The sequence below is a fragment of the Cetorhinus maximus genome, chromosome 21, assembly GCF_964194155.1.
Source record: "Cetorhinus maximus chromosome 21, sCetMax3.hap1.1, whole genome shotgun sequence".
NCBI lineage: Eukaryota > Metazoa > Chordata > Chondrichthyes > Lamniformes > Cetorhinidae > Cetorhinus > Cetorhinus maximus.
The window spans coordinates 49,228,583-49,256,067 of record NC_135899.1 but is presented as its reverse complement, the minus strand read 5'-3'; the positions used below and the strand labels follow the sequence as shown (position 1 = coordinate 49,256,067).

General features: G+C 44.9%; 1 protein-coding gene across 4 annotated transcripts in view; it reads right to left on the bottom strand.

Moving 5' to 3' along the window:
* Window positions 1–2,675: 2,675 nt before the first annotated feature.
* The window catches only part of map7d1a (MAP7 domain containing 1a), a 245,899-nt gene continuing 221,089 nt past the window's right edge, over window positions 2,676–27,485 (bottom strand). For all 4 annotated transcript variants that reach the window (XM_078566934.1, XM_078566936.1, XM_078566935.1 and 1 more), the window contains 6 exons: window positions 22,422–22,526; window positions 21,064–21,114; window positions 18,354–18,420; window positions 9,046–9,178; window positions 6,443–6,738; window positions 2,676–3,374 (listed from right to left, as the gene is read on the bottom strand). In XM_078566934.1, coding sequence (XP_078423060.1) covers window positions 3,364–3,374; window positions 6,443–6,738; window positions 9,046–9,178; window positions 18,354–18,420; window positions 21,064–21,114; window positions 22,422–22,526 — 663 coding nt within the window. In that variant the 3' untranslated portion in view covers window positions 2,676–3,363. The remainder of the gene's footprint in view (window positions 3,375–6,442; window positions 6,739–9,045; window positions 9,179–18,353; window positions 18,421–21,063; window positions 21,115–22,421; window positions 22,527–27,485) is intronic.

The following is a 27,485-nucleotide window of genomic DNA, read 5'->3' as shown; positions in this document are numbered from 1 at the left end:
AATAGAGAAGAAAAATAAACTTGATAGATCTTATTCCTAACACCCAAATACATATATAATTTACTTAAACTTTCTTTATTTCCCAACACCGTGTGTGTGCGCGCGCGCATGTGAGGGGGTGTGTGAAAGTGAGCATGTGAGAGAAAGTACATGTGTGAGCAGCATTTGTGAGGGCATGTGTGAGAGAGAGTATGCATGTCTGTGTGTGTTAAGAGTGTGTGAGGTAAATGTGTGAGAGGGATAGAATGAGAGTGTGTGCGTGAGAGCATGCAAGAGAGAGAATGTGCAAGAAAGTGTGCAAAAGAGAGTGCGAGAGTGTGCAAAAGTGAGAGTGGTGTGAGTGTGCAAGAGAGTATGGAAGATTGAGTGTGTGCAAAAGATTGAGTGTGAGATAGGTGAGTGTGCTAGTGTGTACAAGTGTGAGAGTGCAAGAATGAGTTTGTGAGAAAATGTGCGAAGGAGCGTGTGCAAGTGTGTGAGAGAATGAGCATGTGTGTGTGCAAGAGATTATGCACAAGAGTGTCCAAGTGTATGTGAGACAGTGTGCGAGTGTGTGCAGGAGTGAGTGCACGAGTCAGTGTGCGAGAGAGTGCGTGAGAAAGTTTGCACAAAAGTGAGTGCAAGTGTGAATGCGAGAGTGCATGTGAGAGAGCGTGTGTGTGAGCGTGTGCATGAGTGTGCGAGAGAGTATGTGAGAGTGAACGTGTGAGTGTGCATGAGAGTCTGAATGTAGGCATGTGAGGAGCATGCATGCGTAAGAGGATGTGCGACAGTGTACATGAGAATGAGTGCACGAGTGTGTGCACACACAGGAGACTGTGTGCGAGAGTCTGAGTGCGTGTGTGAAAGTGTGCACGCGAGAGTCTGAGAGTGCACACGAGAGGGTGCGCGAGTGTGAAAGTGCATGCGAGAGAGTGTGTGCATGTGCACGAGAGAATGCATGAGTCAGAGTGTGCAAGAGATTGTGCACATGATATTGTGCCTGCCAGACTGAGTATGCAAGTGTGCGCACGAAAGCCTGAGAGTGTGCACGAGAATGTTTGCGCAAAAGAGTTGTGCGCGAGAATGTGTGTGAGAGAGAGAATGAGAGAAGTGTGTGTGGAGAGAGAGTGAGCACAGGTTAGATACAGAGTACACCTCCCTCTGTAATGGCTCGACCTTAATCTCAGTTTAGTATTCCCACTGCACTGAATACGTTCGACAATTTAGGGATATTATATTTTGTCATAGTTTTCACAATGTATCCTCAGAGAACACTAAAAAATCTTATCCAATTATCTGACAGGATTGGTTTCCACGTCATGAAAGGTTACGGTCTCACCCATTGTCTCATTCCCCTTTTAAAGACAATCTTTCAGTGCAGATGCTGCTTTGTGGTTTATGCTTCTTTTCCTGAAAGGGAGTGTACTTGCTGCTTTAATTGTGTTCAAGTGGTTTGCCTGTCTTGACTCTATCTCTGTACATGGTCTATTCGTTGACTATAGCCTTCCCATCACTCCAACTTTGTCAAGTGTTATTTATTCACAGAAGGTCACACAGAAAGCGGGGAAGAGTTACAGACAGTACTGGAAAATAAAATTAACACAGAAAGCTATTGAAAGTCTCACTCAGTGCTGTCCAATGTCAACCACTAGTTAGCACTGGGAATCTAGATGTGGACAATTGCTCTGCTGATTAGAAAATAAAAATGAGTAATGACTACTGTCAATGGTCAAGTGATGTCGATACTCATTCGCACAGTATGTGAACTTTAACCTTCCTGTATGTATATTGGTAAGATAAAGAGCAGAGTCTGAGCATTTTGAAGGTGCGAGTGCTTCACTTCCTTAGTTACTGAATGGTGGTAGATGTTTGTGAAGTAAATGTATAGGTGACCTATATTTACCAGATTGCGTGAGAGGTGCCTTTTTACTAAATTAGTGCATGTGACTAAACCGTGTCACTAAACCATGCTTGCGCCTAGTCAGCGATTCAACAACAATGATTTAGATATCAGGTCCTGCCCCATGGAGGCATTAAGGCTGCTCCAGGATGATAGTGTGGAGAATAAGCATGGGAGTGAGTGAACAAGTGTCTGAGTGAGAGGATATATGTGTGGGTGAGTGAAAGAATGAGTGGGGTAAAAACCCCAGATCCTTTAACATCTCAGACACAGACTCAGTCTTTTGTTTACATTCTCTCTCACTCACTCAAACTCTCCCCTCCAAAGTTATAGTGTGTGAGTGTAAGAGAGTGACTGAATGTGTGTGAGCGAGTGACAGAATGAGTGTGAGCAAGTGAAAGAATGAGTGTGTGAACGATTAAGAGAATGAGTGTGTGAGCGAGTGAAAGAATGAGTGCACATTTAGTGGGAGAAATAAACATACTGGATGTGTAACAGATAGACAGAGGGAGACTGAAAGTGTCATAAGGCCTTTCTTTGGAAAAAAATTGAACTTGGATATCAGGGGTAGAAAGACAGACACTGTGACACTGATCCTCTACACCGGTTTATCATCACTGAGAGCATTGCGTCAGTTATTCCCTTCTCCCTCTCAGTGTGCCACACAAAATCCTGTCCCACCACAAGCATTGCTGCTCACATCTGGAGACTGGAAATTCAGGGAGGGTTTAGGTAGGATGGAGGGCGGGGCTGAGAGCAGGAAGAGAGCCAATCAGACGATGCAGTCATGCTGCTTCCTGCATAACACTGAGAGGTTTATTTACATTATTCACATACATTGTACCCAGCAGTTTATTATAATTTCAAGTTAAATAAGAACGTGATCACCAGTGATACAATAACCATCGCTCTGCCACACTCTCATCTGTCCGAGTGCCTTTTCCTCTTCACCGACTGTATTGAATTAGAGTGTCAGTTTAATAAGGTGCACATTAGGGACAGCATCGTGTCAGCACGCTGTGTACAGTACAGGTGAAGGAAGGCTGTAGGAATGGCTGCGTCTTCCACAAGGTCACTCTATAATCTTCCAGGTTGTTTTTTAACCCCCCCGTCTCTTCATGTGGAAGTTACTTTTCCGTAAACACTTTTAAAACACTTAAAATAAAAACAACACAACAAAATAAAAGGAAGTGTTGCTCGGAGATGTGGGGATTTTGCGGTCCTTTAGAGGGTTGGCAATAAGACACCTCATTCTCGTTTCTTCCCCTGTTACTTGTGAGCTCCTGCAATCACTTCCAGATCCAACACTGAGTAGAAAGCCGTGCATGGTGGCTCGGGGAGGGGGGAGGGAGAGGGGGAGCAGAGGGGGGTAGAGGAAGGAAAGGAGAGGGGGAAGGAAGGGGGAGGGGGAAGGAAGGGGGAGGGGGAAGGGAGGGGGAGGGGGAAGGAAGGGGGAGGGGGAGTTTTCTCCCCTTAGGCCTTCAGAGGATTTCTGAAAAAAAATGGAAAGTCATTAGCAATACAAACAAGTGCATTGTGACAATGCTCTGCCCCAGCGAGGTGGGAGTGCAGTTAGCATGGACCATGGGGGAGTCGGGGGATGTCTGACACAGCAGCGGGAGCGGGGAACATGGAGGGAGGGAGAGAGATTGTTGTGACAACCTGGTTTGGAAACTGGTCCGAGTTGAACAGTCAGTGTGCTGACCAACCCTTGGCTCACGGCCCAGAGTAGGCCACTGCTTCACAGAGCAAAGAGTAGCTTAGAAAGAAGCAAGAGACTGTGGGGCCCAGAGCCAGACTGAGTGTGTCTGCAGTGCTGTGCACCACCTCACAGGTTAAACTGCCCAATTCAGATTCGTTTCCACAATCCCTCACCAACATTTTAATAGAGGAGCAATGTTTCTCACCAACAACCCCCACGCCCCATCCCAACCCCCACAACTTAGACAGGAGTCACCAATCTGTACATTTCATTGAAGTAGATACTGCTCCTGTCCAGTGTGTAAATAAATTAAACAATTTGCATTGATTCCACGGGTGAGGAGAGTTTTGTTTCCCCTGTGACTGACACTCGTCAGTTATCAGCTGCTGACATTTTGTCAACTTCAGTCAGCAATACAACAACACCCTTCATACAACCCCCACACACACACCCCTCCCCCACACACACCCCCACCCCCAGCACCCCTCCCCACACAAACAAAACTCCACACACACACACACCCCTCCCCCACACACACCCACACCCTCCCCCACAAACAGAACTCCACACACACACCCTAAAACCCTTACACAGGGTCTCTCTCACTCTCTCACACACAACAGACTCATATAACACCTCACTCTCTCTCACAATCACATAGCCACTATCTCTCACACATATACTCACATAGCGCCTCTCACTCACACACAGGCATAGCCCCCCCGCTCTCACTCATACACAGGCATAGCCCCCCCGCTCTCACTCACACATACAGGCATAGCCCCCCCGCTCTCACTCACACACAGGCATAGCCCCCCCCACTCTCACTCACACACAGGCATAGCTCCCCCGCTCTCACTCACACACAGGCATAGCCCCCCCCCACTCTCACTCACACACAGGCATAGCTCCCCCCACTCTCACTCACACACAGGCATAGCCCCCCCGCTCTCACTCACACACAGGCATAGCCCCCCCACTCTCACACACAGGCATAGCCCCCCCGCTCTCACTCACACACAGGCATAGCCCCCCCGCTCTCACTCACACACAGGCATAGCCCCCCCGCTCTCACTCACACACAGGCATAGCCCCCCCGCTCTCACTCACACACAGGCATAGCCCCCCCGCTCTCACTCACACACAGGCATAGCCCCCCCGCTCTCACTCACACACAGGCATAGCCCCCCCGCTCTCACTCACACACAGGCATAGCCCCCCCGCTCTCACTCACACACAGGCATAGCCCCCCCAATCTCATTCACGCACAGGCATAGCTCCCCCGCTCTCACTCACACACAGGCATAGCCCCCCCCGCTCTCACTCACACACACAGGCATAGCCCCCCCCCGCTCTCACTCACACACACAGGCATAGCCCCCCCGCTCTCACTCACACACAGGCATAGCCCCCCCGCTCTCACACACCCCCCCCAATTCAGATAGCCGCTCCCTCTCACACACAGGCATAGCCCCACCGCTCCCTCTCACACACAGGCATAGTCCCCTACTCTCACACACACACACAGACATAGCCCCCCTCCCTCACACACAGATACCCTCTCTATCTCATACACACACACTCACATGGCCTCTCTCTCTCTCTCACAGCCCCCCGATCTCTCTCTCTCTCACACACTCACATAGCCCCCGATCTCTCTCACACACACAGCCTGTCTCACTCTCTTTCTTTCTCATATAGCCCATCTCTCTTTCACACACACACCTGCTCTCTCTCTCACACACGCACATATAGCCCCTTTTTCTCTCTCTCACACACAAACACACACAGCCTCTTTCTCACATGCACACAACACACTCACATAGCGCCTCACTCTCTCGCACTCGCATAGCCTCTCTCTCTCTCACACACACACACACTCGCATAGCCTCTCTCTCTCACACATATAGCTGCTCTCTCTCACACACAATCACATAGCACCCCCCTCTCTCACATAAACACCCTCTCCATCTCTCTCACACACACATTCACATAGCCTCTCTCTCACACACAATCACATAGCACCCCCTTCTCTCACATAAACACCCTCTCCATCTCTCTCACACACACATTCACATAGCCTCTCTCTCACACACAATCACATAGCACCCCCCTCACACATACACACACCCTCTCTATCTCACACACACACACATTCACATAGCCTCTCTCTCACACACAATCACATAGCACCCCCTCACACATACACACACCCTCTCTATCTCACACACACACACATTCACATAGCCTCTCTCTCACACACAATCACATAGCACCCCCCTCACACATACACAGCCTCTCCATCTCTCACACACACACACATTCACATAGCCTCTCTCACACACAATCACATAGCACCCCCCTCACACACACACACCCTCTCCATCTCACACACACACACATTCACATAGCCTCTCTCACACACAATCATATAGCACCCCCCTCTCACATACACAGCCTCTCCATCTCACACACACACACACATTCACATAGCCTCTCTCACACACAATCACATAGCACCCCCCTCACACACACACACCCTCTCCATCTCACACACACACACAATCACATAGCCTCTCTCACACACAACCACATAGCATCCCCCCTCACACACACACACCCTCTCTATCACACACACACACACACACACACACACACACACAGATTCACATAGCCTCTCTCTCACACACAATCACATAGCACCCCCCTCACACATATACACCCTCTCTATCTCACACACATGCACTAACACAGCCTCTTCCTCTCTGACACGCACTCACATAGCCTCTCTTTCTCTCTCCTACAATCCCATGAACTGGAAATTCTACCTGACTGTTGCTCCAGTTGCTTTCCCATACCTGCTACATGCTGGGATTGAATTCCCGTTGTTTTCTTAATGAAGGAACTTCCCTCCTCAAATTCGATTATGGGATTGACTGGAATCTCATCGGCTGTCAGGTTGCTGAGACATTCTTTCTCCCTATTACTGTCCACAGTTTCCTTTATACAGCCTGTGTGATTAGAGAGCTCGACGGTCTCTTCAAAGTCCTGTGAGGCCACCTCCTTGGGACAAATCCCATTTTCCTGTTTGTTCGACTGGACTCCGTTGGTGAGGACAGCTTGTTGTTCGCAGCCATCTTCTTTTGAAGGTTCCCTGATGAGAAGAGGCTGGTTTTTAGTTTCCACGCCCCAGTCATTCATCCTTCCCCCTCAATCACCTCCTCCGCTGCAATCACCCCATCACCCCCACCCCCCGTTCTAAGCTCAGTCTAAGTGTGATACTTTCCATTTCAAATTCCTTTCAGCACAGGGTGGTACTGGGGCTGAAAGAGTTAAATTATGAGGTGTGCTTGCTTGGCTAGGCTTGTATTTTCTTGAGTATAGACAAATGAGAGGAAATCTAACTGAGGTGTTTGGATGATCAAAATATTTACAGTAACTATTTTTCCTGGTGGGAGGAGTCCAGAACAAGGGAGCGTAACTTTATAATTAGAGTTTAGCTATTCAGGGGTGATATCAGAAAACCCTTCTTCACAAAAGGTGGTGGGAATTTGGAACTCTACCCACCCCTCCCCCTCCACCCCACCCCCCAAAAAACCTGTTGAGACTCAGGTGGGGGATGGGTCAATTGAAAATGTTAGAGTTTAAGATTGATAAGATTTTTGTTGTGTAGGGGTATCAGGGATTAGGGAGTAAAGCAGGGTAAATGGGGCTCAGATGGATGTAGTGGTGGTATCAATGGACTAGTAATCAGAGTCCCAGGCTAATGCTCTGGGGACATGGTGTAAATCCCACCACCTCAGCTGGTGGAATTTAAATTCAATTAATAAATCTGGAATTGGGAGACTATGACAACTATCATCAATTATTGTACAAACACATCTGGTTCACTAACGCCCTTTAGAGAAGGAAATCTGCTATCCTTACCTGGTCTGGCCTACATGTGACTCCAGACCCACAGCAATGTGGTTGACTCTTAACAGTCCCATCCCACCACAGTTAGTATTAACCCAGCAGTGGGCAGATCTGTAACCATGTGGGCAACAGGAATAGAAAATCCTGGCGGGTTGCTTGTCTTCTGGGGGAGATCCTCATTCAAAGGCACTCGGTGCCTGATCGAGGGACACGGCATCAGAAAGGGGGGCCCAGAGAACCTACCCTCAGCCCTTGTTGCCCACCACCACCACCACCACCACCAATGCCCCCACCCCGCGAAATCTCTCCCATCATCACTTACCTCCAGCTTGGGTCATTCCGTGAGCTTGGGCTTCTAGTGGGTGTTGTTCCAGCGGCAGCCACCACCTTGCCAGTGGCGCTGCTGAGCAAAAGAGCTGCAGCCATCTGATTGGCCAAGCAGCTCTCAGCGGGTGTGTCTTCCTGCCCCCTCCCCGGGGTCCTCATCATATGGAAGGCCCACCCAGTGGCTTCTCAACTATCTGATTGGCTTGTGATTCAGCGGGCCTTCCCCAAAGGAGGCAATGTGGGACTCTCACCTGCTCTCCAGCTGGCTGACCTGCCACCTCCATAAAATTCCCCTGATATTTCCAGCTAAGGGGAGTTTAGAGCTGGGGCCATAAACATCCAATAAATTAATAAATCCAATAGGGAATTCAGGAGCAACTTCCTTACTGAGAGTGCGGCTAGAATGTGGGGCTCGTTACTACAGGGAGTGGCTGAGATGAATAACATTAAATAAGTGCCTGAGGAAGAAAGGAATAGAAGAATATGTTGACAGAGCTCGATGATATAAGGCGGGAGGAGGAGGCTCACGTGGAGCATAATCACCGGCATTGACCTTTTGGGCTGTGTGGCCTGTTTCTGTGCTGTAAATTCTATGCCTATGATTCTAGGTATGTAAGATACTGAACAAAGCAGCGAGTGTAGGGTCAATCAGCAGCTCTGAAATGAAACTCTGGGTGCAAATGGAATTGACAGCTCAGGGCTAAAAGATGGAGGGAATGTACAGGCAAGAGGAGGTGGAGCAGGCAGGTACTGAACCCCATTTCCACTGTCGAGTTACCAAGAACTTGAACTCCAAAGCTTCTGGTCTCAAGTCTTGCATTCAACTGACACTGGCTCTCCGATTGTCAGGATAAGATGAGCAAACACGCTCTGTTGCCAAGGCTATGGAAGTACAATCAGCAGATGGGGAGGACCTTCAGTCAGGTTAAATTGGAAGGATTGAACTATTGCCCATGGTAAGATATATGACATATTAAAAGTAAGGGAGTGTTGAATGATCTCTTGTTATCTTGTCAGAAGTAGAATCACAAGGTGTTGGGTGTTGGAAAGGAAGCCAATCCTAACGGATTTTTAACTGGGTGATATTTTTAAAATGGCTTCCAATTGCAAAACTCCTCTTTAATGTTGATCAGATGTTGAATGAATACCCATACTGCTTCCAGCTCAGTTGTCTTCTTAAGTGTACCAAAGAAAAAGATGCTTTTGTTTTCAGACTTACCCTAGCTGTCCGAGCGGATGAGCCTGTGACGGACAGTCTGTGGCATTGACGGACGACTCACCAGCCTTTTGGTCAACTGGTGCCTCCCGCTGACCTTCAGTGGAATCAGTCTTCAAACCATCAGGACCAGCTTCTGTGGAAACCGAAAGAGCCTTTCACAAATCAACACTGATTGGGTCACCTACTCCCTCCACCAGAGACAAGACACTAACTGCACAAAATGGGAGCAGCCCAGGGACTTCTGAATAAGGTTTGTAGCAGTATGTGCACTTTATCATCAAGGACAAGTGTTAAAGCTCAACTGCTCTAACTCTCATGGGCCAGTATCCATCTTTAATGTATTTCTCCTTCAATTGTCCATCTGACAAACTACTCAGACATTTATCACTCCAAGCTAAGAAATTCCTCCTGGATAGCTTTAAAATTTATTTTTCGTTCTTTTTACGTTTATATCATTTGACCTTTCTTAGTTCCGAAGTTGGACTCAAAACATTAACACTGTTTCTCTCTCCACAGATGTGGCCAGACCTGCTGAGATTTTCCAGCACTTTCTGTATTTATTTCAGATCTCTAGCCTCTGCAGTATTTCGCTTTTATTTGATCTTACTTCCCTGTTTTAATTTAAAGTAATTTTCCATAACTATTATTTATGTTCTATGTGTTGGTGAGGTGCCCTCTTGACTGTCTCTCCAAACTATAGCTTCTCCCTCTCCCACCTTTGTCACTTAACCACTTCATGCTCAGGGACATGGGAGTTACTAAGTAATAAAAGACCATTACTATCCAAGTAGTCCCAACCAACCAACAATAATAGAGTTTTTGACTAATTAACCTCTAGAAATTAGTCTACAACAGGCATGAAGTGAGGAAAACCTCCAACAGATCCACTGTCACCTCTTCCCCCCAAACATGCTACACTTATCATGTCATGTTGAAATTTCTCCTCTACCATACCCCAAAAGGCTGAACATTTGCAGCCTTTCCCATGTATACATGTCCCTGTTTGTAGCGTATTGATGAGAACTAAACAAGCATTCCTCACATTGACCTAAGCACTGGATTGTGAAGCCTCAAAATTGCCTTTAGAGAAGGTACTTTACTGATCATAGAATCAGAGAGCAGAGGAGGCCGCCATTCAGCTCACCATGCCCATGCCTGCGCTTTGAATTCTAAAAAGAATTATCCAATTAGTTCCACCCTGCTGCTCTTAGCCCCTAGTCCTGAAAATTTCTCCTTTGCGAGCATTTCTCCAACTCCCTTTTGAAAGTTACTTTCAAACCGGCTTCTGCCATCTTTTCAGGTGATGTTGGGACCCCAGTCTTTTTCCAAAAATTGATCAGCATATGCTCTGAAGCTGGAGGAGTGAACAGCCCATTATCACGAGCAGTCCCTTTCCAAATCCCTGTGTTCTTCGCATTCTATTCACTAGGAGCTTAGCTTGGACAAATCATGCCTAATATACAATAATGTGCACATCTATCGGAATTGAATTTCACTTTGCTCCATTTCTGCTCAGATTGCCTAAACCATTCTGCAAATCGTGAATTGTACTCAACTGGCTTTCTGATCTTTCAATTTTAATATTAAATTTAACAAAGATATAATAGCCATCCAGCATCCAAGCCATTTACATTTACAGATAAAAAACTGACAGTGGTTCATATACTGATCTCTGCAAAACTTCACCAAACCCCAGCCCGGATCTGATGTTACAGCCTCGCCCTGTCTGACATTACAATTCCCCATCTAGTCTGTCACTGTTACAGATCAAAAAGGTATCCTGTGTGTAGAGGTGGAAGTTGTGGATGTGATTCTTCCTGAATGCTTTGCATTTGTCTGCACAAAAGAGGGGGACAATAGAGATACTGTGGTCAAGGAGATGGAGTATGAAATCTCGGATGGGATTAACATAGTGAGAAAAGACATTTTTTTATATTCATTTGTGGGATGTGGGCCTCGCTGGCTGGGCCAGCATTTATTGCCCATCCCTAATTGCCCTTGAGAAGGTGGTGGTAAGCTACCTTCTTGAACTGTTGCAGTCCATGTGGTGTAGGTACATCCACAGTGCTGTTAGGGAGGGAGTTCCAGGATTTTGACCCAGTGACAGTGAAGGAACGGCGATATATTTCCAAGTCAGGATGGTGAGTGACTTGGAGGGGAACTTGCAGGTGGTGGTGTTAAGGGGTTTAGCACCTTTGGAAGTAGAGAAAATGCCAGGCCAGGATGAAACATATCCCAGACTAGTAAGAGAAGCAAGGGAGAAAATAGTAGTGGCTCTGACCATCATTTCACAAGCCTCTGGTTACATGAGTGGTGCTGGAGGTCTGCTAACATTGTACTGTTGTTTAAAAAGAGAGGAAGGGATAGACGGAGTCAGTCAGCATAGCCTTGGTGGTGGCAAATTATAGGAAAAAATTCTGAGAGACAGTATAAATAGTCATTTAGAAAATCAAGATTAAGCAAGGACATTCAACGTGGGCTTGTTAAGGGAAGGTCATGTGTGACCAAATTCATTGAATTTTTTGAAGAGGTAACAAGGAGGGTCCATGAGGGTAGATCGATTTTAGCAAAGCCTGAAAAGGTTCTTGATGGCAGATTGATCAGAAAAGTAAAAGATCATGTGATTTGAGGGAAAGTAGCAAGATGGATCCAAAATTGGCTCAATGGCAGGAAGCAAAGGCTTATGTTTAATGGGTGTTTTGTGACCAGGAGGCTGTTTCCAGTGGGGTTCTGCAGACCTTAGTTCTTGGTCCCTTGCTTTTCAATGACTTAGACTTAAATGTAGCCGGCAAGATTATGAAACTTGCAGATGATACAAAAACTGGCTGTGCGGTTAATAGTGAGGAAGAGAGCTGCAGACTGTAGGGAGACATTAATAGGCTGGTCAGATGGGCAGAAAAATGGCAAATGGAATTTCAACAGGGAGAAGTGTGAAGTAATGCAATGGGGAAGGCAAAAAAGGCAGAGTAGTACACAAATGGCAGGATATTGAGAAGTGTAGAAGAACAGAGGAACCTTGGAGTTCATGTCCACAGATCCTTGAAGGTGCATGGACAGGCAGATAAGGTGGTTAAGAAGGACTAAGAAAGAGGTTCTGTTAAGTGAGTATGAGCAGCTAGGAGCTAAATTAAAAAGCAGAACCACAAAGGTAACAATCTCTGGATTAACACCTGAGCCACGAGCAAATTGGCACAGGGTAAATAAGATCAGGGAGTTGAATGCGAGGCTCAAAGATTGGTGTAAGAGAAATTGAGGTAGCACTGGAGGAGCCTCAGCCCTTCCACCTGTCCAACAGGTTTGAGGTTCTCACAGCTTGTGTGGACAAGAGCACAGACTGGAGGGACAATGAGAAAACTGACTATGGCACCATGGTGCAAGAGGCCATTCGAGTGGGGGAAGTAAAAAGGAATGTATTTGTAGTAAGGGACAGTATGGTTAGGAGGATAGATACTGTTCTCTGCAGCCTAGTGTGAGAGTCCTGAAGATTATGGCGTCTTCCCAGTGCCAGGATTAAACACATCTCCTCAGGATTGGAGAGAAACTTGGAGTGGAAGAAGGATTCAGTTGTCATAGTCCACATGGGCACATTGACAGGACTAAGAAAGAGATTCTGTTGTGGGAATACGAGCAGCTAGGAGCTAAATTAAAAAGCAGAACCACAAAGGTAATAATCTCTGGATTAACACCTGAGCCACGAGCAAATTGGCACAGGGTAAATAAGATTAGGGAGTTGAATGCGAGGCTCAAAGATTAGTGTAGGAGAAATGGAGGTTGCATCATTGGGATGGCCTTCACCTGAACCATACCGAGACCAGTGAGCTGGCAAACTGTAAAACTAGGGCTGTGGTGAGGGCGTAAAACTAAATAGCAGGCTGAGGTGGTGTGGGGGGAAGTGGGGGGGGGGGGGCGGTAGTACAGATTCATATGAGGGGAAATTTGGAAAGTTGAGGAGAAAAGACAAGACAATAGTACAGGGTAATAATATGGTTAATGATAATCAGAGTATGACAGAAAGGGCAATTAGGGATGGGCAATAAATGATGGCCTAGCCAGTGACACTCACATCCCAAGAACGAATTAAAACAAACAGAATTAAAGGCTCTTTATCTGAATGCACACAACATTTGGGACAAGATAGAAGAAATGATAGTGCAAATAGAAACAAATGACTATGTTATGATAGCCATTACAGACATATGGGTGCAAAGTGAGAAAGAATATACAAGGGTATTTAATATTTTGGAAGGACAGGAGGAAAGGAAATGGAGAGATAGCTCTTCTACTAAGGGTGAGATCAGTACACTGGTGAGAAATGATCCAGGTTCGGAGGATCAAGATGTAGAATCAGTATGATAAAAATAGCAAAGGAAAGAAGTCACTGGTGGGAGTAGTTTAAAGGTCTCCTAACAGTAGCTACACTGTACGACAGAGTATAAATCAAGAAATAATGGGGACTTGTAAGAAAGATACTGCAATAATCATAGAAGATTTTAATCTTCATATAGAGTAGGCTAATTGAATTTGCAACGGTAGCCTGGAGTGTATTCAGGAGTTTTTTAGAACAATGCATTCTGGAACCGACCCCAGGGAACAAGCTACTATAGACATGGGAATGTGTAATGAGACAGGATTAATTAATGACCTCATAGTAAAGGATCTAGTAGGTAAGATTTGAGGGTGAAAACTGTGGGTCTGAAACTAGAGTCTCAACCTTAAATAAAGGCAATTATAAGGCTGTGAAGGCAGAATGGCTTGGGAAAATAGGTTAATAGGTAAGATGATAGAGAAGCAGTGGCAGATATTTATATTTCATAATTCTTGACACAGATATATTCTATTGAGAAAGAAAGATCTATGAGGATATTGTACCATCCATGGCTAACTAAGAAAATTAAGGATGGTCTCAAATTAAAAGAAAAAATGTACAATGCTGCAAAGATTAGTGGTAGCCCAGAAGCTTGGGAAAATTTTAGAAACCTGCAAAGGATGATGACAAAAAAGCAGCACATTAGATTATGAGTGAAAATTAGCAAGAAATATGAAAACAGACAACAAAAGTTCCTACAAGTATATAAAAAGGAAAAGAATAGCTAAAATGAGCATTGGTCCTTTAGAGGGTGAGACTGGGGAATTAAAATGGGAAACAAGGAAGACTTTGAACAATTATTTTGTATATGTCCTCACAAATACAGCAGACACAAAAAGCATCCCAAGAATAGTACAATATCAAGAATCAACAAGGAGGGAGGAACTTTAAAAAAAAAATCACTATCACTATAGAAAAAGTACGAGGAAAACTAATGGAACGAAAGACTGACAAGCCCCCTGGACCTGATGGATGACATCCTAGGGTCTTAAAAGAAGTGGTTGTAGAGATAGTGGATGCATTGGTTGTAATCTTCCAAAATTCCCTACATTCTGGAAAGATCCTAGTGGATTGAAAAACTGCAAATGTGACACCTCTATTCAAGAAAGGAGGGAGACAGAGAGCAGGGAACTACAGATCAGTTAACCGAACGCCTGTCATTGGGAAAATGCTAGAATCCATTATTAAGGGAGGTTATTTTGGAAAATCATTATACAATCAGGCAGTCAACATGGTTTGGTGAAAAGGAAATTGTGCTTGAAAAACTTATTAGAGCTCTTTGAGGATGTAACAAGTTGGGTGGATAAAGGGGAAATAGTAGACGTAGTGTATTTGGCTTTCCAAACGGCATTTGATAAGGTGGCACATAAAAGGTCACTGCACAAGATAAGAGCTCATGGTGTTGGGGGTGATATATTAGCATGGATAGAGGGCTGGCTAACTAACAGGAAACAGAGTGTTGGAATAAATGGGTAATTTTCAGGTTGGCAAACTGTAACAAGTGAAGCGCCACAGGCATCAGTGCTAGGGCCTCAACCACTTACGATATATATTAATGACTTGGATGAACAGTCCAATTGTATTGTAGCCATATTTGCAGATGATACAAAGCTTGTTAGGAAAATAAGTTGTGAGGAGGATACAAAGAATCTGCAAAGGGATTATAGACAGGTTAAGTGAGTGGGCAAAAATTTGGCAGATGGAGTATAATGTGGGAAAATGTGAGTTTGTCCACTTTGACAGGAAGAATCTAAAAGCACAATATTATTCAAATGAAGGTAGACTGCAGAACGCTGCAGTTCAGAGGGATCTGGGTGTCCTTGTACATGAATTACAAAAAGTTAGCATGAAAATACAGCAAATAAAAGGAACATTGGACTTAATTGCAAGTGGAATGGAACATAAAAGTAGGGAAGTCCTGCTACAACTTAACAGGGATTTGGTGAGACCACTTCTAGCGTTTAGTGTACAGTTTTGGTCTCCTTATGTAAGAAGATATGTATTTGCATTGGAAGCAGTTCAGAGAAGGTTCACTAGGCTGATTCCTGGGATGAAGGGTTTGTTTTATCAGAAAAGGTTGAACAGGTTGGGCCCATACTCACCGGAGTTTAGAGGAATGGAAGGTGATCTTATTGAAACATAATATTTTGAGGGGGCTTGACTGCGTAAGATGCTGAGAGGATGTTTCCCCTCATGGGGGAATCTAGAACAAGGAGGCACAGTTTAAAAATAAGGGGTCTCCTATTTAATATGGAGATGAGGAGGAATTTCTTCTCTCAGATGGTCGTTAGTCTATGGATGACAGGCAAGAAAGTGGTGTGAAGACCATGAGCAAATCAGCCATGATTTTACTGAATGGGAGGAACAGGTTCGATGGGCCAAATGGCCTACTCTTGCTTCTATTTCTTATGATTTTATTCTTACGATCTTATGACTATAGGAAGGATAGTATTGCACAGTGGGTACAAAGAAGATTTGTGGGGATGTTGCCAGGAATGGGAAAAATTAGGTGTGAGGAAAGGTTGGAGTTGTTTTGTTTGGAGCAGAGGAGAAGTTGAAGGGAGATTTAATTGAGGTGTATAAAATTCTGAGGGTTATAGATAGAGTGAATAGGAAGGACCTATTACCCCAGTCAGAGAGGTCAGTAACCTGGTGACATAGATTTGAAGTACAAATACTAAGGATGCTGGAAATCAGAAAGAAAAACAGACAAAGCAGGTCAGGCAGCGTTTGTGGAGACAGAAACGGAATTAACACTTGAGGTCTGTGATCTTACATCAGAAAGTTCCAACGAAAGGTGAACCTGAAATATTAACTCTGTTTTTCTCTCTTGACAGATGCAACTCTCATTCTTCACAGGATTTAAAATAACTGGGTTGAAGGATTAGATGGGATTTGAGGAGGAACTTTTTCACCCAGAGGGTAGCGGGGGTCTGGAACTCATTGCCTGAAAGGATGGTAGAAGCCCTTGTCATATAAAAAATGTTTGAATGGACACTTGAAACGCCATAAGCTACAGGGCAAGGGTCCAAGAGCTGGAAAGTGGGATCAGGCTGGATACTTCTTTATCAGGCAACACAGATGCAATGGGCTGAATGGCCTCCTTCTATTCCACAAATTTTCTCTGTTCCTTAGTTTTTTTCCATGTTACTCCTTGCCCTGGTATGGAATTGCAAACTACCTTCCGTACTGTCTTCATTATACCTCTCATGAGTATTCCTTGCTTCCTGTTTTTGAAAACATTTTAATCCAATCCCATGTTCTATCCTATATTCCTATGGATTTGAATTTAATTAGATGTCTTTCATGTGGAACTTCATCAAAAGCATTTTGAGACTTCACATAAACTAGGCAATGTGAGTTCCAAGAGGAGTCAAAAGATAATACCCAGGCAAGGCCCTCCTTTATAAATCCATGCTGCGATTTCTTAAAATGAGTGAACACAATTCATTAATAGGTTATAACTCCAAACACCAGTTTTTGTGCCCAAGTTCATAATTTTACTCTTTCTGATTAAGTTCCTATATTTTGTTTTGCTTCCTGATTGGTTATTTTCAGCTTCATAATTCTTCCACTCACTAATCACCTTTGTAAGCTACATTGGAATACTTTGTAGCATTAGGGCTCCACACTAGAAGAAGGATATTGAGGCAATAGGGAGGGTATAGATGCTGCAGAGTGAGAGAAAATTCAGATACAAAGGAAGACTTGACAGACTGGGGCTGTGTCATTAGAACATGGAGATTATGAAGTAACTTGACAGAGGTGCTAAAAATTCTGAATGAATGGCACAGAATAGATAGAAACAGATTGTTTCTATGACTAAGGGAATCCAGAATCAGGGAAAATCGACGTAAGGTTAAGAGGTTTGGGACATGGAGTGGGAGAATCATTTTAATGAGGAGCGTAATAATGAAGCAGAGATCATGTCAACATTGAAGAATTGGTTACATCAGTATTAAAAGAAAAAAAAGGGAATAATGAGATATGGGAACCAGGTGGGCAGTTGGAATAGTACTTGTGGAGGGGTTGGTGGGTGGGATAAGCACTGCACAGCCTATTTGTGTGTAATTTCTCTGTAACATTACAAAAGACTGGTCAAGAAAAACACCACATGCTGCAGTGTAATTGAACACATTAAAGAGGGAGTGTCAAAGTGTGGGCAAAGTGACAGAAAGGGATCGCATGGGGAGACTTGGAGAGAGTGCATACGGGGAAGAGAGACAGATCAGTGAAAAGAGAGAGAGAGAGAAAAAGAGGAGACTGAGTGCACCAGCTCACATGAGGAAGTGAGAGGGGGTGTGTGCATGAGAGAGAGCGGGAATAGGAAGAAGAGGAAGAGAGTACACGTGTGTATGTGTATGCGTGCACTCGCGCACGAGGGAGCCTGAACAAGACAATGTCTTTTGTCTCCCATGAACTGTTTCTAGTGACAGGTGTGGAGCCCCGAGCCCCTTCAGGCTGGAGCAGAAGGGAGAGGAGGTCAACTGTATTGTTGAGAGTAAGAGGTGAGGTGTGTTGGCCACCAGCATTCTGAAACAGCCATTTCAAGAATGGAGGGGCTGGGGAGTATAAATTCTATATATTCTTGGACAGGTCACAAGAAACACTTTGAACAGGAAGTCATGGCCTTGCACTTTCCTTCCCCTTTGAGCCCAGTTACACAAAGCAGCATCAGCAGTGAAGGGTTGTGGGACCAGAGGTCAATGTTGGATGACAGTAAAAGTCCCTTAAATAATCCAACTGCCTAACAAAATCGATGGCTGAACAAGCTGCTCATCTTCCTCATCATTCAGGTTCTGAAATTGTTCAATTAGTGCATAGTATTTTCAACTCCGCCCCCAGCGGTACCCAACTCTGCGTTATTGGATTCCCTCCAAGTCTCTCCACATCTTTCCAATCATGCACATTTCCCCATCGCTGTCCATCCTTCCCATCTTACCCAGTATCTTTGCCTTTGTGTCCTTGTCGTTTGGCTCCCCATCAGCAGTTGATTTTTTGTCATCTTTCTACAGGAAAAAAACATGGACAAAAAGTCTCAATCTGCGTTGAATCACACAGGAAAACAGAAACCCCATCACTGGGAGGGCAGAGGGAGCCAGAGGCAACCCTCTCCACCAATCAGCCATGAGAACAAGGGCGATGGTAGCCAGTCGCAACTCTCTCCACCAATAAGCCATGAGAAGGAAGGCAATGGTAGTGAGTGGCAACTGGCTCCACCAATCAGTCATGAGGAGAGCACTGATAGACATCAGCAACTATTTCCACCAATGAGCCACAAGAAGAAGAGTGGTAACAGTCATCGGCAACTGACTCCACCAATCAGCCACCACCAACAGCGCAACAATAGCCATCAGCAAATGTCTCCACCAATCAGCCACCACCAACAGAGCAACAATAGCCATCAACAAATGTCTCCACCAATCAGCCACCACCAACAGCGCAACAATAGCCTTCAACAAATGTCTCCACCAATCAGCCACCACCAACAGAGCAGCCACAGCCACCGGCAAGTGTCTCCACCAATTAGCCGCCACCAGAGCAACGATAGCCATCGGCAAATGTCTCCACCAATCAGCCGCTACCAACAGAGCTGCTATAGCTGTCGGCAAGTGTCTCCACCAATTAGCCGCCACCAGAGCAACGATAGCCATCGGCAAATGTCTCCACCAATCAGCCGCTACCAACAGAGCTGCTATAGCTGTCGGCAAACGTTTCCACCAATCAGCAGCCACAAGCAGTGCAGTGTTAGTTGTCAACAAGTAGTTCCCCTCAGCAACAGTAAGCACCAAGAAACCTGGCAGCATGAGAATGAACAAGTCTACAAACCGGACAAAGAAGCAATCCCCATCAAAATCGAGGTCCACCGACCAAAGCACCCCAGCAGTACCTGGACAAAGCCAATTGGTAGCACTAATTGGGCAGCAGCACCAATCACCATCTCCATACGCCGTACGCTCAGTCCAGAGAATGGGAACACAAACCAATCATGACACAGAGAGGACTGACAGCCATCATACACAAACCAATCAGATCCACCCGCTGTGCAGAAGAAAAATGATAGTGATCCTTCAGTTAAAAAAAATTGAAGCAAAAATGTTTTTCTCTCATTGTTACACTGACACTGCTCATGGTTTCCCCAGAAACACAGGAACAGAAGTGAGCCATTGTTCCACCATTCATTTTGATTGTGCTTGATCTCTGTATCTCAGCTCCAACTACATGCTATGGTTCCTGAACCTTTAATGGGCTTTCCTGCCAATCTCAGTATTCCCATTTTCTATTGATTCCCCAGCCTTAGCAGCTTATTCAAGGAGAAATTCCAGATTTTCACTAGCCTTTGTGTGAAGAGGTTCCTGAGTTCATCCTGGAACAGCTTATCTGCCCCCTTGTTTTAACCCGCCACCCACCCCCACCAGAGCTAGTTTCTCTTCATTTACCCTTGTTTAATCGTCACTTAGAACACCCTTAATATTCTCTCCCCGATAAAAGAAAGATTTGCATTTATATAGCAAATATAGCCTCTCATTGCCACAGGGTGTCCTAAAGTGCATTATTGCCAATGAAACACTTTTGAAATGTAGTCACTGTTCTAATGTGGCAAACATGGCAGCCAACTTGCGCACAGCAATGTGTTAATGATCAGACAATCTGTTTTTGGAATGCTGATTGAGAGATAAACATTGGCCATGATACTGGGGATAAGTTCCTTGCTCTGCTTTGAAATAATGCCACTTTGAGGCGGGAGGCGAGGCCTTAGTTTAAGGTCTCATCTGAAAGACAGTACTTCTGACAGCGCTCCCTCAGTGCTGTAATGGAGTGTCAGCCTTAATTTTGTCCTCAAGTGGGACTTGAACCCAAAAGCTTCTGACTAAGAGGCAAGAATGCTGCCAACTAAGTCGCAGCGGACGCCGACAGGAGGACCAAGGACAAACAAGCCTGGTCTATATGACCTGTCCTCGTAATTTAATCCTTTTGAACAGTGCTGCGCTCCCTCAAAGGTCAATATATCCTTCCTGATATGAGATTTCCAAAACGGAAGACAATATTTGGAATAGGGTCTAACCAAAGCTCTGTATAGCTGTGACATAAATTCCACCTTTGTTTTCCAACCCTCATGCATTAGGAACCAACATTCCATTAGACTTTTTTTTTGTACTTGTCCACTAGTCTTTAGTGATTTCTGTGGTTGGACCCTAACTACTCATCTACAACTCCTGATTTCTCGCCGTTGAAAAAATACTCTCCTTTACGTTTTTTGTGCCCAAAGTGAATGACCTCACATTGAACTCCCTCCGCTGTAAGTCTTCTCCCTCCGATTCTCTTCTCTTCATTTTAACTGGGAAGTCTGGTGGATTCCCCATCCTGTACCAGTTGCTTTTCTTCTCCTCTTCCTCTACTTTTGCTCTCCATTTTCAAGTCGGTGGCAACTTTATGACAAATAAGGGATTTCATTGGCTCAGAACTAACCTAAGGGGATACTTTCCAACCAATCAAAACTCCAACCCCAGGCCAGCTGTTTTAGCGTAGGTAATTTTGTCCGCATACTCAACGCATCAAACACACACATTACGTTAACTTTATGGAGATAAATGTACCGAGTGATGTACATAGAAGGTGTCAGTAGTAATTTGTTCTAGAGTGAGATGTACCTTTTCCAGACAATCAGTTCTCCTGGTCCTTTTCATAATCTGTTCCAGGCGCTGCAGAAAAGGTGAAAGGAAATAAAACGTTATGAAAGGCTGAGGAAGATAAAATTATTTCCCCTCAATCTGGTCTACTGACCAAAATATCACCAAGCACCTCCAGCCACAGCCTGTGGACAGGGGCTAGCTACTTGAGTATATCCCATAACAGTGCTGCTCACTTCACTGATGAGGGATCACATCAATCTGTTTGCATTCAAACACAAGCCTCAAGAGTTTGGGAGACATATTCTGTGAACCAATTGCATCTCCTCCATCCCCAGAAACACCACCACACCCCCCTCCATCCTTAATGTGGCACTACTGAGCTCCATTGTTGAACAAATCTTTTGCTCTACTGTTCTCAGTCCTGCCTCACCAAAACATGCTATGTTTCATACCCCTTGCGTGTCATCCTCTTTCACGGGGAGGTTTTAGGCTGTTGGTGACACAGGGTGTTGGAGTGCCAATACACAGCGCCCCATCTCAGCCCTCACTGCATGTGAGAGGTTCATCATTATGTATAGACACTGGAGGAAAAGTGAGGAGGGAGGGACATCCCTGTCACCATATAATGTTCTTCGAACAACTTTCATAACATTCCACCTCTACAACATTGTTCTTGGGATATGGGCCATACTGGCAAGGTTGTACTTGTTGCCCATGCCTAGTTGCTTTGAGGGCATTGTGAGTCAATCACACAATGTCCATGTAAGGTCACTGCATGCAGTTGACAGATCTCTTCCTGGAAGGACATCGGTGAACTAGTTGAGTTCTTCAAAAGTGTTGAGCAGCTTTTATAGACATTGTCTGGTATTAGTCCACAAATGACCAGATTTGTTGAATTCAATTTCATAACTTGCTTTGGTGGGACCCGTTGTGTTTGGGTGGCTCCTCTGGTATCATAGCCGCTCGGCTACCATTAACTGGTAGGTGCCCATTGACAGATCCAGGCAACAGGCAGTCACGGGGGGGTCATTCAACCCAAGTGCCAGTCTCTCTTCCACTGTTGCATTGGTGCCTGGTTGTCCTTGGAGAAGGAGCACATTGTCTGCTGGTACATTTGAGGCCTTCTACAACTAGTGGGCACTGGGTGATGGGGTCAGGGGAGCTGGAGTGTATCCTCACCTCTGGGTTTTGGTTTGTTAAGTTTCCTTTTGTTATAGTTAATTAGTGGTGCCTCTTTTAGAAGGGAGCACTTGTTACATCTTTTAATTGGTTGAAACATCCAATTGGTTGAAAATGAAAGAGGTAGGCTATCATCACCATGGCAACATGGTAATGGAGCAGTTGCTACGTTGACCACGCTCATGGAGAAGAGTTACCTTCTTCCTCTCTAACCGCTCCTGCTCTTCCTTCTGGAAGTGTCTTTCTCGTTCTAGTCGCTGTTTCTCAGCCTCCTCGCGTGCTCGAGCCTCTGCCTCTTCTCTCTGTGGGTAGAATCACCAGTAATGTTAATTCCATTAAGAGAAATTGCTTTAATTTCCTCCAAATTCCTTGGAATTGCAGCCAAATTCCCTCATCACCCCATCCCGGTCTTACACTCTGGCCTAGGTGGCCCTTGCACCGTTACAATTGGATCTTCCAATTGGTGAATGCACTGCTTGGTGAAGTAATGATTAATATAGGCAAGGAGGTGATGACGCTCGGGGAGGTTCAAGATAAAAGAACACGTGTGACACAACTCTGAACCATCACTTACACCTTGCTGCCATTTTTCCAGTAGCAGATTGCAGGCCTGGTGCTGCTCGAGAGGAGGGACATCTCATTATAATATTATAACCAGAGTCCCACATACAGCTAGGAGCATGATTTTGATTTAATACTGGCCGGCTGAATTTCTCAGAGCCCAGGAAACCCAGTTAAATGGAGACAGGAGCAGCTTGAACAAGCAGCTAGGTGTTTTCTCATAGTCCTGCTCATGAGTCACAAAGAAGTAAGTGAGCTGCCGCAGGCACTCCGGCAAATCTTCTGTTGTGATCATCTGCCACCAACCCGCATCATACCATCAAACCCGTGATCCAGAGCTTTCTGCCCCGCGATCTCTCCCAGTCTCCCCTCCCCTCTTCATTACCAATACCATAACCCACCCCCACCATCCCCGCCAACACTCAATCTGCCCTGGCTGCCAAAGACTCTCCCCAACATATGCCCCAAGACCTTCTACCTCAGGATCTCATTCCCCTTGCAGCCTCTCGATCTGGCCAGCTACCTGATGGGAAAAGGAGGATCTCCGCATTCTCGGATATCCCCCCAGCCTCCTTCCCACAAGCACGGTCCCCTACTCCCTCACTGTAAACATTGTGGTCGTTGTGAGAGATCGAATGTAGCTCCAACCACCAATGAACCAGGTTTAACACTGTTTCTGGATTCACACAGGAATGGCCAATTGGCTGGATGTTCTAGAAACAGTGCTTGCTGAATACGTATCCCAATAGTCAGTACCTTCAGGGGAGAAGCAGGGACAATAAGCTTGGTCAAGGCAAGAGAAACTGTAGCTCAATACGTCTATAAGCTTCAGAGTTCTGAGTCATCAGGAGTCATCTCACTTTACCTCAATACTTCACTTTCCCAGTCATGTTCCAGATACAATCGCTTATTTGGGTCTCAAGGTCCTGATTTTCTGCTATGTCACAAAGAAAACTAATTCTGACTTTGAATTCTAAGCTGCACCTTCACAGCAACATATGATAATGTAAAACAAAACAAAAACAGAATTACCTGGAAAAACTCAGCAAGTCTGGCAGCATCAGCGGAGAAGAAATCAGTCAACGTTTCGAGCCCTCATGGCCCTTCGGCAGAACTGCAGCATAGTTTCAACAAGGGAGAAATATAAATTGGTTTAAGGTGGGTGGGGGGGGGAAGAGACACATTGAGGGTGTGGTGTGAGCAGATAATAATCAAAAGATGTCACAGACAAAAGGGTCAAAGAGGTGTTGAAGGTGGTGGTCTTTGTCTGAGAAAAGTGCTAATTAAGAATGGAAAACAGGATATTCAAAGTACAGCTCTAGTGGGGGTGGGGTGGAAAGACTAAAGGTTTTAGTTTTAGATTTAAAAATAATGGAAATAGGTGGGGAAAGAAGAATCTATATAAATTATTGAAAAAAAAACGGGTGGGGGGGGAAAAGAAACGGGGTGGGGATGGGGGGAGGGGGAGTTTAAGATCTAAAGTTGTTGAATTCAATATTCAGCCCAGAGGGCTGTAAAGTGCCTAGTCGGAAGATGAGGTGCTGTTCCTCCAGTTTGCGTTGGGCTTCACTGGAACAATGCAGCAAGCCAAGGACAGACATGTTGGCAAGAGAACAGGGTGGAGTGTTAAAATGGCAAGCGACAGGGAGGTTTGGGTCTTTCTTGCGGACAGACCGCAGGTGTTCCGCAAAACGGTCGCCCAGTTTGCATTTCACTTGCATTTCCCCTAACTTAGTCTACTGCATTCGTTGCTCCCAATGCGGTCTCCTCTACATTGGAGAGACCAAATGCAAACTGGGCGACCGTTTTGCGGAACACCTGCGGTCTGTCCGCAAGAAAGACCCAAACCTCCCTGTCGCTTGCCATTTTAACACTCCACCCTGTTCTCTTGCCAACATGTCTGTCCTTGGCTTGCTGCATTGTTCCAGTGAAGCCCAACGCAAACTGGAGGAACAGCACCTCATCTTCCGACTAGGCACTTTACAGCCCTCTGGGCTGAATATTGAATTCAACAACTTTAGATCTTAAACTCCCCCTCCCCCCATCCCCACCCCGTTTCTTCCCCCCCCACCACCCCCCGCTTTAATTTTTTTTTCAATAATTTATATAGATTCTTCTTTCCCCACCTATTTCCATGATTTTTAAATCTAAAACTAAAACCTTGTTAGCCTTTCCACCCCACCCCCACTAGAGCTGTACTTTGAATATCCTGTCCTCCATTCTTAATTAGCACTTTTCTCAGACAAAACACCTCTTTGACCCTTTTGTCTGTGACATCTTTTGATTATTATCTGCTCACACCACACCCTCAATGTGTCTCTTCCCCCCACCCACCTTAAACCAATTTATATTTCTCCCTTGTTGAAACTATGCTGCAGTTCTGCCGAAGGGCCATGAGGGCTCGAAACGTTGACTGATTTCTTCTCCGCCGATGCTGCCAGACTTGCTGAGTTTTTCCAGGTAATTCTGTTTTTGTTTTGTTTTGGATTTCCAGCATCCGCAGTAGCTTTTAGCTTTTTGTTTTTATCTATGATAATGTAAAACTCTTAAGTTTGAAAGTAGTATAGTTCATTCTGAAACTAGAGTCTTAAATCTGAACAAAGGAGATTACGAAGGTGTGAGGGGCATGTTGGCTATAGTGGATTGGGAAAATATATGAAAAGATTTGACGGTAGACAGGCAATGACTAGTATTTGAAGTATTATTACATGGTCTACAACAAACAAATATTCCTCTAAGACACAAAAACCCAACAGGAGAGGTGAAACAACCATGGCTAACAAGAGAAGTTAAAGATTACATTAAATCAAAGTAAGTGGCGTTTAAGATTGCCAGAAAAAGTGGTAAACCTGAGGATTGGGAACAGTTTCGAATCCAGCAAAGGATGACCAAGAAACTTATAAAGAAAGGGAAAAAAGAATATGAATGCAAGACAGCCAGAAACAAAGGCGGACTGTGAAATCTTCTTTAGATATGTGAAAGGGAAAGGAATAGCAAGGACAAATGAGGGTCCATTACAGGCGGAGGCAGGAGAATTTATAACGGAAATGGCAGAGAAGCTAAACAATTACTTTGTGTCTGCCTTCACGGAGGAAGATACAGAAAATCTCCCAGAAATACTAGGGAACCAAGGGAATTGTAAAAATAAGGAAATGAAAGAAATTATTAATAGAAGTGGTACTCGAAAAATTAATTGGATTGAAAGTTGATAAATCCTCGGACCAGGTAAGCTACATCCCAAAGTGTTGAAGGAGGCGGCTATAGAGAATGTGGATGCATTGGTGGTTATCTTTCAAAATTCTATAGATTCTGGAGAGGTTCCTGCAGACTGGAAAGTAGCAAATGTAAGCCCACTATATAAGGAGGCAGGGAGAGAGAAAACTGAGAACTGTGGACCTGTTAGTTTGATGTCAGTAGTAGGGAAAATGTTAGAATCCATTATAAAGGATGAGATAACTGATCATTTGGAAAATAATGATACGAGTGGGCACAGTCAACATGGATTTATGAAAGGGAAATCATGTTTGTCAAACCCGTTGGAGTTTTTTGAGGATGTTACTAGTAGCATAAAGGAGAACCAGTGGATGTGGTGTATTTGGATTTTGAGAAGGCTTTTGATAAGCAACCACACAGGAGGTTAGTAGTCAAAATTAGAGCACATAGGGCTGGGGGTAATATTTGGATTGAGATTTGGTTAACAGACAGAAAACAGAGTAGGAATAAACGGGTCATTCTCAGGTTGGCAGGCTGTTACTAGTGGGGTACTGCAAGGGTCAGTGCTGGGGCCACAGCTGTTCACAATTTATAGAAATGATTTGGATGTGGGGACCAAATGTAATATTACCAAATTTGCAGATGAAATAAAACTAGGTGTGAATGTGAGTTGTGAGGAGGATGCAAGGAGGCTTCACAGGGACTTGGATAGGCTAAATGAACGGGCAAGAACATGGCAAATGGAGTATAATGTGAGTAAGAGCGAAGTTATCTACTTTACTATAATATTCCACTTTGGTAGAAAAACAGAAAGGCAGAGTATTTATTAAACGGTACGAGGTTGGGAAGAGTGATGTCCAAAGGGAGTTGAGTGTCCTTGCTCATGAGGCACTAAAAGCTAGCATGCAGGTGCAGCAAGTAATTAGGCAGTCAAATGGTATGTTGGCCTTCATCACAAGGGGCTTTGAGTACAGGAGTAAAGATGTCTTGCTGCAATTGTGTAGAACCTTGGTGAGAACGTTCCTGGACTATTGTGTACAGTTTTGGTCTCTTTATCTAAGGAAGGATATACTTGTCATATAGGGATACGTTGGAGGTTCACCAGACGAATCCCTGGGATGGTGGGATTGTCCTATGAGGAGAAATTGAGGAAACTGGGCCTGTACTCTCCAGAGTCTCGAAGAGTATGGGGTGATCTCATTGAAGCTTACAATCTTCTTATATGGTGTGACAGGGTAGATGTGGATAGGATGTTTCCCCTGGATGGGGAGTCTAGAACCAGGGGACACACTCTCAGGATAAGGGGCAGACCATTTAAGAATGAGATGAGGAGGAATTTCTTCACTCAGAGGGTGGTGAGTCTTCGGAATTCTCTACCTCAGGGGGCTGTGGAAGCTCAATCATTGAGCATGTTCAAGACAGAAACTGATAGATTTCTGGATACTAATGACAGCAAGGGATATGGGGATAGTGCGGGAAAGTGGCAT